The sequence below is a fragment of the Festucalex cinctus genome, chromosome 18 (genome assembly GCF_051991245.1).
Source record: "Festucalex cinctus isolate MCC-2025b chromosome 18, RoL_Fcin_1.0, whole genome shotgun sequence".
In the NCBI taxonomy this organism is placed as follows: Eukaryota; Metazoa; Chordata; class Actinopteri; order Syngnathiformes; family Syngnathidae; genus Festucalex; species Festucalex cinctus.
Genome location: NC_135428.1, coordinates 20974986 through 20988143, shown reverse-complemented (window position 1 = coordinate 20988143; position 13158 = coordinate 20974986). Strand labels below are relative to the sequence as shown.

The 13158-nt window shown below is 42.0% G+C and overlaps 1 protein-coding gene across 1 annotated transcript; it reads right to left on the bottom strand.

Moving 5' to 3' along the window:
- Positions 1–9347: 9347 nt before the first annotated feature.
- On the bottom strand, positions 9348–10149 carry bhlha9 (basic helix-loop-helix family, member a9). The gene is given in 2 exon segments (XM_077505966.1): positions 9348–9380; positions 9382–10149. Coding segments are annotated over 2 exon segments (801 nt in total).
- Positions 10150–13158: the final 3009 nt, after the last annotated feature.

Here is a 13158-nt window from a genome sequence, read left to right as displayed (position 1 = left end):
AAGCTTTCACAATACAAGCTGAATATTATCCCAGAATAATGTAATATTTGGTGCTAGTGATAATTTGGTACCTTTTTATATGATTATACTCACAGAGTTGCGTCTCAATAAAATAGCTTCAATACAATAATGCCCCCTAAAAGTTTTACCTCTGAATCAGATTTCCACTAAATGTATATAATTATCTCTTTCATATGAATATTCATAGTTGTTTTTATTTTAGAATTGTTAGACTTAAAGTTTATGCGTTGCAGGTTGAAACAAAACTGGTCAGATGTAATGAGATTTTCTCTGATCAGCCAGTGAGTGCACCCAACTAAATATTACGGCATTAAAACTACCGTAATAAAGGGAAAATTTAGATAACCACACGCACACACACACACCAATGTCTGTGAAGTCAAGTCAGCAGTGCGTCAATATGAAGCCATAAAATGTCAAATGTAAAACATAGGAAAATTAAATACTTACCCTTGAATCGCCACAAAGAAATGGTGAAAGCACGTTCGAAGAACTTCTCTCTGGAAGCTTCATGAAAGTTCATTCACAGAATTCACACACAAACTTTGGTTGTTTGACCAGAAACATATTGAAATGTGTGTGTGATGATGTATTACATTTCTTCTTAACAATGTGTGTAGAAAAAAACAAAACAAAACTGAAGCTGCATTTTAAGACTGGCTATACATATGTGGCCCAGAGTTGTAAATTGATATCTGGGCCTGATGCGTCACAGAGAAACTGGCCCACATCCTGTTGCCAGAGTCAAGCCAGTGCCACCTTTGCCGCTCCTGGGACATGTTCGGCCCACATACCTTATACCAGTGCCGACTGAATGCCACCTGTGCCGGACTTATGCCAAATGTGGGCCACATGTCTTTGCTGACTGGGTTACTTCTTGTAAGCCACACATGGGACTCTCCCAGGCAGAGGATCGAACCCACGCCAACCGGCACCAAAGGCAAGTGACGGCTCCACTCCTCCACCTGGAGCCCTGGACTGGTTGCACTTTGACAAATATTTTTTGATTTAGTGACGCTCTGTGAATTTGAAAACAAGAAGTAAATTCTTGTTGTCCAATATCTCCATCTAGTGTTTATTATTGGTACTGCCTACTGCTCTGTGAATTCCGTCACCCCCGATTTTTTTTTCTTTTGTTCTTTCTTTTCACACACATCCACTCATACCCAAACACGCACACGCGAACATGGTCTTACTCTTCCGGCTGGTAAGCTAACCCGCGTTTCCTGCACCGACGGCAAACGACGGCACCACCTCACCACCCAGATCCCTGCTGTGTGAAGTCTGACAGATCAATAAAACAAGCTACATCTTGTTTAATTGAAAAATGGCAGGATGTGCAGCCATAATATTTAAACATTCACAGGGGTGAGGATTTTCCATAATAAAGAGTATGCAAACATGGAAAATAATTTAATGAAAATGAATATGTAACTAGAGAGAGAGAGAGAGAGAGAGAGAGAGAGAGAGAGAGAGAGAGAGAGAGAGAGAGAGAGAGAGAGAGAGAGAGAGGGAAAAATGTCACATTACTGAGACTGCAAGGACAAAAAAAAAAACATTACCTGTACATCCTTACCTGTATAATATGTAGATACTCTGGGGCATTTACAGTAACTGGTGATGTCATAGTGGATGTGTGTATTATTTATGAGCATGTATAGAGGGCATGGAGTCTGTACAATATCATGCGTCTTCACTCTGTAGCCTGACACATTCCCATTATCTCGCAAGCACACACTTGTCTGTATCATTTCTCTCATGTTAGCTTGTTTTCTTTTCCATCATTTTGTCAGCCAGAGGTGTCGAGGAGGCGGATCTGTCTGAGAACAAGATGCATCACTGACACACTCCATTCATTTTCTGGAGAGATGAGGTAACTTCACAGGTGACTCACTTGCATGATTAGATGAACCTGCAAGAATATGTTCAACAAACTCACTGGTGGGTAGAGCAGACAAAAAAACCTTTCTCAATTGATTTCTACTTGAGAATAAGGTAAATGGATACCTCGGTAAATGGACAAAGTAATGCTCCAAATATGTTGGATGGATATGGAACGTCGACTGGTGGGTTTCAACATAATGCTGGCATATGTTTCAGTGCTCAAAATAAGTTTCATCTTCATCTTCAATGCTGTACATATATTGAGGATCATTTGTTATTACCCTTTCTACAGTGCAGAACTGTCAAATACAGCTCATTCCTGCCTGCCCTTTTATTTTGGTGACCCACTTCCTGTGAGTCATTTCTTGTGTCTCAGCTTGACGCACCTCAAGGGTCGCTTTAGGGCAGGCTTCCCCAATCCTGGTCTTCGTAGGACGGAGTCCTGTAGGTTTTAGATGTTTCGGTAAGCCAACACACCTGATTCCTATGGATGAGCTGCAATGGCCACGGCTGATTGGTCAAATTTGGGGGCGTTGTTTTTACATCAGCTGGGCCTAATCAAACTAATTTGAATTAATTACCGAGAACTCTAACCCCGGGTTTTCACCGGTTGCGGTTGCGGTGCGGTTGCGGTGCGGTCCGGCGACGCAAGCAATTAGATTCCATTCATTCGAATGGTGCAGTTTACACCGCTTGCGGGTGCGTTGCGTGTCGACTGCGGAAGGCCTGCGGCGTGCCGCAAGCCTTCCGCAAGGATAGACCTATTTTCTATTTTTGCCGGACGCCGCAGCGGTCGGCCTGCGGCAAATGGCAAGCTAGAACAAAACACATCGAGCGGGACAGGAAGACCGAGGCAGTTTCAAAATAAATTTCCGGTTACCTTTCAGAATAAAACACTCGCCAGCTCCTATTTTGCAAGCTTTCAGCAAAACGTGATGTGGGCGTCGCCGGGCCATGTGCTCATTCACGGTTTAGACACCAGCGAACATGGACGAGGAGAGGTTTATATTGGAGGTGGAAAACCACAAAATAATATATGACACGGCACATCCTTTTTATAAGGACTGTAATGTATTGTGAGTTTGATGTTCGCGATTGCTTGTTGTGCCCGTCTCGCTTGCCGTACTGAGCGGCAGCCGGACGCGGAAGACAGAAATAAAGAGTGGACCCGCACTGACCCGACTCTCGTTATTAATATACTTTACAAGGACAACCAAAAAAAGGATGCTGCATGGAATCTCATAGCAGAAGAAGAAGAAAATGTTAAATCAAAAGAAGTCCACCTCTCGTTGTGAAATGCCACATGATCGTGCGCGCGGTCCCGCGAGACACGTTGGGAAGTGGGCGGCGACGGAGCTGCCGGACCGCAGCTGTGCGGAGCCGGTGTGGATTGACAAAAACATTGACCCGTCCGGAGCACGCAGTCAAGACGCACCGCACCGCAACCGCACCGCAACCGCATCCAGTGAAAACCCGGGGTAAGACGCTGTGGAAACACAAATCTAAATTCCCTACTGAGCTTTTACAACCAAGAACTCCCTTTACCCAGAACTCAAAGTTCCTGGGCTTGTTGATGGAAAAACAAATTTATGTTAATGCTTTTATTTAAAATAGCTTTGTTTTATTGTATTGGCTTGAATATATGCACATTTTCCTTTCTGTAAGGGGATTGTAAATTATTTTTTAATTTAATTTTGATTGTACCTAGCAGTGTGCCTTTTCTGACTTAAGCACACAGGAGAATATGCCACAATTTGAAATTCAGAAATAAAAATAGTCGGTGGTGTCAAAAATAAAAACAATTGTTCATTTGTTTTAGTGTCATATTTTGAGTGTTTCGTAAAAGCTTTGATTCATATCCCTGGAATTTACCTGCAAAAAAAACAAACAAAAACATAAAACAAACAAATAAAAAAGCTTCTCAAAATTAGAAAGTAGCTCCTCAAATGATGTCATAAATAAGCAAAATTGCTCTCTCTCTCTAGAGTGTAGGCGACATAAAGCTGTGACGAAACCAGGAAGTGCCCCCCCCCCCCCCCTCTCTCTCTCTCTCTCTCTCTCCACACGCACACACACACACACACACACACACACCCACACCCACACCCACACACACACACACATATATATATATATATATATATATATATATATATATATATATATATATATATATATATATATATATATATATATATATATATGTCAGGTACTAGATTTGCGTTTGGTACTCTTTACACAGTGTTTTGCTTTTTTCTTATACCTTTGATTAGGGACTTTTAAACAGCTTTAATTAAGTGTTTTTTTAATTATTATTTTTATTTTTATTTTTATCATTATCATTTTAAACTTCCTTATGTTAAATTTTTTTAAAGTTTGTTGAATAATGTTTTAAGATTGTTAGTTTGTAACCTATTTTCATTTATTTTTCTTCCTCTGAATGTTAACTACTGTTTCTTGATGCTTATGTGTTGTCTTTCCTCGTGTAAAGCACATTGAGTTGCCTTGTGTATGAAATGTGCTATACAAATAAACTTGCCTTGCCTTGCCTTGCCTTGCCTTTTCCAGGCTCTCTACAAAAGGTCACAATATGAATGTCTGAACTGTCACAGTCACAATGAACTGTCTGTTCTTGGTGGAGGTGAAAATTGCAATCAACATTTTAAAAAAAACAACACAAGTGGTTCATTGTATTACAAACCCCAATTTCGATGAAGTTGGACCTTTCCTGAACATTCCGAGGGCCCGGCCGATGCACGTCGCCAGCAGGGTACTTGTCTGAACATGTTATAGATCATTTGAAAGCTGAGCATCTGGAGATTTGAATGATGCCTAACATTTTAACATACAATCATATTTGCATGCTCGGTGAGCATTTAAAACAGACAATCTGGTGTCCTACATTCCCAACATGTGCAAATCCATCCAAACAGGTCCTTAACCATTAAAAAGGGTCCAGTCAAAGTATTCCGGAAATTGTTTTTCTTCCACATTGAATCTTTAATCCATAAAGCTAGGTTATTGGCTGGTGCAAGGTGTGTCCAAGTTCCAAAATACGCACAACATCGACCCAGGTTGACTTGTAGCTCCAGCTTGGCTACTCGGATTAGCCTGGCAACACTCATGAACACTCACTTGTGGCCTTGTTTAGTCCAATAGATGCTTTGTAGGTCACAAGAGCCACACAACCCAATGACCGTCATTGTGCGTCAAATGATCTTCTTTCCAAACCTCCATCGTCGCTTGAGCCAGTCATAGCGTGTCAAAATGATGTCTAAATGTGGATATAGTCGCTCAACTATGGCTAGAATAAGAATAGTGACAAATTAAAGTGAATTTTTTAATCAGACTTGAGCTGGGTTTTTAAGGGTTACCCAAATGGCATACTTTTGCTCACCTAGACCCCTGTTTTGGAAAAATTCTGTGTAAAATGCTCATTTTCTGTAGTATTATTGTCAAACTTGAACTGGAATTAGGGAAGACCTCAAGCCTCAAGCTTTGATCGTGTAGTGTTTAACTTTATCATTCCTTCCATTTTTGCCGAAAACGCCTGGGGAAAAAAAAAAGTGTGTTCACAGTCATCAAGTCAAGTCAAGTTTATTTATATAGCCCTTAAAGGGGCATAATGCAAGATTCAGAGTTTTTGCACATTTGCGACCCCTCTGGCGAAACGTGGAATGGACCCCAGCGACGTGCACACGGCCAGGAGCGTGCGCGACTTTTCGGGCACGAGCAAACCTCCAAGTTAATCGAACAAACGTAAACACGGAGCACAACGCCTTTTTCATAGGCTTAATAATGTCTACAGAGGTAAGAAAGGTATTCATCTTCAAGTTACTTTGTATGTGAAAGTCAATTTGAGTGACAAAAGCTTACGTAATTACAACCTTCCAAACGTAAATAGTGCATCCCGTGAAGCCGATGACATTGAGAATAGCAGTGCGTTGCTAATATGCCCAAGTGCTAACATTAGTTAGCAACCGTGTGGTAGTTTTATTCTGCACTGCGAAACATAAATAGACCCTATCGTATTTTCGTTACGAAGTCTTACCTTTTTAGCAAAAAGTCCGCAAGCTGTGGGCCCCTTTTCATCCCCAGGATAGCTCTTAGCTCTCTCCACCTGACGAACACTGTTCCTATATTTATCCGTGTCCTCCCGTGACGCTGGTCTGAAAGTTTTTTACTTCTCTTTGTCTTCCGTGGAGTCTCCATAAGGGATTGATACGTATCAGGTGCAGGTCTTTTCAAGTCCATCTTGAATTAGCAGTCCTGTCCGTGAAAATGCGTGAACAATTGCGAGAGCTAACAGGGACAATAGCGTGCACGCGCATGACGTCATGCTCAGAGCCACAGTTAAAGATTCCGGCCCGAACGCTCCAACATTTTTTCCTTTTACAGAAAAACAGGGGCAACAGTCATTGTGCCACAGTCGTGCCTCCTGTCCATTATACAATTCTTAAAACATGTGCAGGTGAAAAATATGGTTATTTTAACACTCAAATTTGAGTCTAATCTTGCATCGTGCACCTTTAAAATCACACAAAAGTCTCAAAAGGCTTCACATGCCCACAGTTGACAAATAGCAAAGACATCCCCTGATCAAACCAAAAAAGGGCAAGGAAAAACTAAAGGATGACCAGGCTGCAATGGATGCAGAATTGGCAACAATTTACATAGTTTAAGTAAATTTGAAGCTGTTCTTGAACCATATTAGCATAGTTTTGGTCTCTTTTTGAAGATACTTTGAATTTTTCTCCCAAAACAATCAGAATAAGTTTAAGTGCTACTGGCACTGAGTAATGAAAGTTTGAATACAAAAAAAGGATGAAATTTATGTTTGTCTAATTATTTTTTCACAAAATCTGCCTTGAAAATGAATATAGAATGGTGATTAGGACGTAAAACGTAAATAAAAACAATATACAATGATGGATGCAATACTTTTCAACCTATATTTAACGGAATTTGTTTTATTCCCACCTCTAATATATAACACAGGCAGTGCAGCGAGTGGAGTTCTGTGTGCCAAAAAAGGACTGGAACAAGACATGCTGTCATTGAGGGCTGTCACTCCCCATCGTCTCGCACTGGTGAGTCAAGGCTTTCCATTGATTCACGTCTGCTGAACGATTGACAAAAACTGAAGTCACTCACCATCCTCTTCTTATTCTGTCCTCTCTGTTTATCTCATCCAAAATTCCCTTTCCTTTCAGCCTGTTGGCACCACCAAGCTTGCTGGAGCCCGAGACCACCTTGTTTCACTGATGTCTCTGGGCCCTTTTTGGGAGTGCTTTAGGTTGTTTAAAAAAAAAGAAAATCACATTCCTTTGTACCTTCGGGCCAGTGCAGCTCCGACAGGGGATTTCACCGCACTGATGATGGGGCAGTGTTCCTTCCTGAACCCACATAAATCTGTCGGTGAACTTCCTCCAAGAGTATGATATTAACACTGTTTTTCATGGCATGCTACTTGGCAGGGGAGGGAAAGTTATTGTTGACTAACATGCGCAAGTAGAGATGGGAGGAGAAAATGTAATTTGTTTCTTTTGATTTGCAATACCAGGTGATCACAGCAAGAGTTGATTTAACTTAAATTGGCACACTTTCAGACACATAACAAAAATTGTGTGTTCACCCATGCATTAATTCTGCCATGTGTTGATAGTTATTTGACTTTTGCCAAGAGAAATGACAAGAATGGACTTGCAAGGACATTTTTCAAATGCGTGAAGGACCTCTGCCATTGCAGTTAAAATAGTAGAGGCTGTTGACCTTAGGCTATAATCTAACAAGTACACACCTACACACAAACTCACACCCATTGCTGGCAAACATGGAAGTGCATGAGAACTAGTGTTGTTCCGATACCAATACTGATATCGGCAGAGGCGCCGATACTGCATTAAAACAGTGGTATCGGTGACTACTCACAAGTAACATGCCGATACCATTAATTCCAAAGCTAATATAGGATTTTGGATGCAGCATCTTGTGTCTTGCTCGTGCACGACATTCACTGATATGTGACATGCTCACTGCATGCCGATCTAAGATACCCTATTGCCCCTTGAATGCTCTGAACCAATGGCAGGACAGCTTTTTCATGTTGAGGAAAAAAACCTTAGGTATTGGTATGGTATCGGTATCGGCCGATACTGCAAAGCTGGGTATCGGAATCGGTATCGGGGGCCAAAAGACGGTATCGGAACAACACTAGAGAACCAAATAATAGTAATTGTGACAAGAATCATATCATTTGAACATTTAATTTGGAATATTATAAAAACAAATGGACAAACAATATATTGACAGTCATTGCTTTTATGCCAAAAGAGTAAATATATATATATATATATATATATATATATATATATATATATATATATATATATATATATATATATATATCTTTTTTAAAGTCGATCGTGTAAAGATTGTCTTGTCATATAAGATTAGTACTTGTGCAGCTCTTTAATGCATAATGAGAAATGCAATAGTTATTTGAGAAATTCAGATTTTTGTATTGTGACGTAATAAACAATGACACTATTTTGTGTGACTGAGTGAAGCATTCTTTTAGATTCTAAAAAACTGTCAAACTCGTTTTTTACGAGCCATTTTGCAGTTAGTTTCCCTCACAGGACCATTCTGACGGACATATACACAACAAATTGATAGATCACAAGTTTGAAATCGGACGGCCCTCGCAGTACAGAGGTCGTGAGTTCGATTCCAGGCTCCGGCCTCCCTGGGAGGAGTGTGCATGTTCTCACCGTGCCTGTGTGAGTTTTCCCCGGGCACTCCGGTTTCCTTCCACATTCCACAAAAAAACATTCTTGGTAGGTTAATTGATGAGTCTGTGTTTGTAAGTGTGACTGGTTGTTTGTCTGTGTACCCTGCAATTGGCTGGGAACCAGTTCAGGGTGTACCCCGCCTACTGCCTGAAGAAGGATTATATACGATGGGATAGTTTGAAATTAGAATTCAAGGACTAATTTGTTCAATTATTGTTCAAGTTACTGTAAAATGGGTAACTTTTTTATTAGAATTTTTTTTCAATCTCAGTGTTAGTATGTATTACACATGAGAATTTGAAACTTTGGTACAGATTTTAGCAAGGATCATGGAAGTTGACACACATGATTTGCTTTCACGGGCCATGTAAAATGATGCAGCGGGCCAGATCTCACCCCCGGGCTTTGAGTTTGACACCTGTGCTTTGAAATATGCATCCTGCAGATGATCATTGTGCATAATGATAATTGCCTAGAGTAAATTGTAAGAATGAGTTGATTTAATCAGCAGAAGCAAACAAATGACCAAACTCTTTCCCTGAAATCACTCAAATGTCCAGTGGTGTTCACAGCAGTCAGAGTTCCAAGTTTCCTGTTACAGTACATCTGAGCCCGTAGAAAGGTCGTGCTCATGTTCCTGTAAATAGTTCACCTGCCAGGGATGTCCTAATGCTGCAGACGGCTCCACAAAAGTGTCTATGTACCCTTGAGTGCAGGAACCCCACATTCCGGGCTGATACCCCAACCCCTCACCCACCTGAGAGTATTGCAGTGGGCTCGGCGCATGCTCATGAGGGCTGCCACAGTGGCCATGCCCGGCGTAAAACTTTGCCTCTGTAGGGTAGCAAGGGTAGTGTGGTGAAGGGGGACATGACGACACTCCGTTATCCATGTAGACGTGTGGCTCCACAGCCAGTCTGTGCATGTGAGGCCCCTCTTGCGACTGCATCTTGTGGGAGATGGACGAATGCCATGGAACGTAACTCTGATGCTCCAGACGAGGGATCGTAACCCTGGTCGGCTCAAGTCCAGATGCTGCCAGCCCCAACAATGACCCCTTGCACTCCCGATGGGTGCAAGGCTTGCTTGTGCTCAGGAAGACAGAGAGAGCAGAGATGCGATTGATGGCTCTTTGCAGTGTGGCGATCTTTGAGAGTCGTTTGCCACTAAGGTCGTGATTCAAAGCAACTCGCAGGGCATTGAAGGCCTGGTTGTAGTCCATGATGCGTTTTCTCTCACGGACGTTGGCTGCCACCCGTCGAGCTTTGGAGCGAACTGGTCTATTCCGCTTTTGGGTTTGGCCCTCCTCTGGGTCGCTTGGGCTGCTCGTTAAGCTCTCGCTGTCTTGAAATGAGGTCTTAGGACTTCCTTCGTCCTTGGATTGACCAAGCGCACCAAGATCCATCTCTTCTTCTGAAAACTCTGACTCTGCAATGCTGCTGCAACTCATTGTGTCAGTGAAGAGGACACTAGTTGATAGGATGAAAATATGATTTGTAGTGAAAATCTGGACGCCGCGCTACATCCACAGATCGCGGGGCTGTCGGTGTATGCTGATGTGCCGACAGCCCTTGTACGCTCTTCCCTGACTTCTCTGGTGCCTTGTGATTAGTTGTACTTCAACAGGACTGGTTGGCTTGCTTTTTAAAGCTCTAAAAGTCACATGGTACAGTCACCTGTAAGGAATGGTGCACTCTCTCCCTCTCTGGGTTTATGAGTACCCTCCAGCCAAATGGCACTGTCACCTCCTCCTTCTCTGACTCTCCCTCACATCCCTTACAAGTTTCAACACTTGTGTCTCAGCATACAAAACAAACATACACATAAATTTGGAAATCACTCCAGGTTTCAGTTTGCATCATTGTCGAGGTGTGACTGCCCTTGTACTTTCTAATGAGTTGGACTTCATTGATTCAAACGTCTTCCTTTTTGTCAGCAATATCATCATCATCATCATCATCATCATCATCATCATCATCATCATCATTCATTCCGCAACATGATATCCAACTGTGTGGGTACCTTTTAAACACGTTTCCTCTTTTCTCTCTTGGAACCTTCTTATCTACCACAGGTTAGAATTGTCTTGCAATTAGACATGTGACCCTTTCCCTGTTTCTCTCTCTGCTCAGGTTTAAGGGGGCTTGTAACTTTGTAGCTTCCCTGGAAATCAACCTCATAAATCAGGCTTGGGCAGCACCTCAGGACAAGAGCAGAGTAAAGCCTCAACTTCAAAGTGAGGGGAAAAAGCAAGGCCACTTTACAATTAGAACCAGCAATTGCTGCTGGCTGAAGTGATCGTTCTTCTCAAAACTGTTACTCATAGATATAACGTGGTTCCATCCATCCAGGGGCGGACTGACCCACGGGGGTACCGGGGAAATCCCCAGTGGGCCGCCGGTCCTGAGGGCCGGTGAGCCGGGCCACAAAAACAAAAAACAAAAAACAAAAAAAAACCTAGGATTTTTTTTTATTTTTTTTTTGCACCCCTCGTGTTTTACAATACACATCGTTTAAGAGAATATATGTACTGCCAGCCCACTATTTTATAAATACAGGCCGACTCGACACAAAGCCACAACAGCCGTGCAGCCGTGCTCAACGTCCGCCACTCAACGTCCGCCCCTTGTGAGGAGGACATCGCACTGCTGGCACCTGGCGGAGTGACTCGCCCAAGTCATTGCAAACACAAACTTAGAACAATGCTGGCCAACTGAACTGTATGCTCCGTCGGATTGTCGCTTTGTGATCAATAATAAGCAGCAAATGAGCGCGCGAGCCCGTCAGCCCACAGGAGCGCACCAGCCCCCCGCCCCCTAAGTTGTAAGAGCTTGTGACTATAGAGCAAGATATAGCGAGGGAGAAAAGAGAGACAAATGCCAAAGAAAAAATGCGGTTGAGAAGGAAATGAGTGCTGCCTAAAAAATAAGATGGAAGAAAATAACAATGAAAGTGCAGCCAAATGCTTTTTAGGAAAGGGGCCCAAAGACGCTGAGGCAGGTTCCAACAGCACGTCGACAGGTAGGCCCGGTGGAAAGTACATTTAAAGTGGCTCAATATTAGATCAAGCAGTCCATACATTTAATGCAAATGATTTGGTAATGGAGCATCATTGAAAACTGATGGCATGAAAGTTAAGAGGATACACAGCTAAGAGACGCGAGGAGGAACACAAAGAAACAGTCGTGTTTTTCGGCGTAAAAGTGAGAAAATGTTCATTGCTATAGGCTCTCTTGATTAGACGGACTCCTCATGGGGGGAAAAACAGATGGTGGTTGGATAATACTGAAGAGGTCGTGTATTTTATTTATTTTTTGCCTCTACAACCAGAAGTAAATATCGTCGGTGCAGCCGGTGCGTTGCATCAAGGCCCAGGGAGAGAGAGAGAGAGAGAGAGAGAGAGAGAGAGAGAGAGAGAGAGAGAGAGAGAGAGAGAGAGAGAGAGAGAGAGAGAGGAATCAAACATGACCTGATGTTTACTGGAGTCAACCTGCTCATTAATGGGACTGTGTGGTTGGAAATGAACTTGGTCTTGTCTAAGTTGTCTTAGAGCTCACTTTACATTATTAATGTATTAGTATAATACATTAATACAATAATAATTCATTCAGTAATATTACATTAATATTACTATAAAATATATAAATATATATAAAATATATAAATATAATAGTCCCTTTAAAACAACAGAAAACATATTGAATAGCTTCAAATCATTACATAGAAAAATCAATATGATCCTGTTAGCCATCAAAGTCTCGCTGTGTAATATAATTTACAATTTGTTTTTAAATTTAGTTGTTGTTTAGCGTTCAACCAGTGATGCATACCACACTGAGTTGTAAAGTTGTCACATACACCTCTTGACGTAGCACACCTTTCAAATAACCTTGCTGATCTTTCTGCATACCTTTCATCTCACAATGTTCATTCCATGCAACCAAGGAAAGCACAGCCATTATCACATGCAATGGATTTATGGCTCTACAAACATTTCAGATTTACTGCAGTGTTGTAAAGACCAAGCAGACTACCGACTCAGACTCTCCCTGCCCGTTCATTTTTGACAGGTGACAACACACCAGTAATTACCATCCGGCAGAAATAAATCTGGAGATTTTATCACGCAGCTCACCTCACCAGTGACGGAATAACCATTTTCAAGCAAGAGGTACCTGTCCAATGCCACTGAAACTAAGATTTGTCAATCTCCTGCTCAAGCCCCAATAATGACTGGTTGTTAGCAGTTTGTTATTAGAGGTCTGTGTGCCAAACGCAGATATATATTACCAAAGGGGTCGTTCGGGCTAATAAGCGAGTAAGCTCTAGGTTCGCTAACCTTGGCTTTGGAGTGGTATGTTAATGCATGTTTTTGGCCATTGCAAGGAATTTTCTCACCTCAATAAAAAGGTGTTTACCTCAGCTGCTTAACCAATTGTCACACCATAATCCTTTGAAT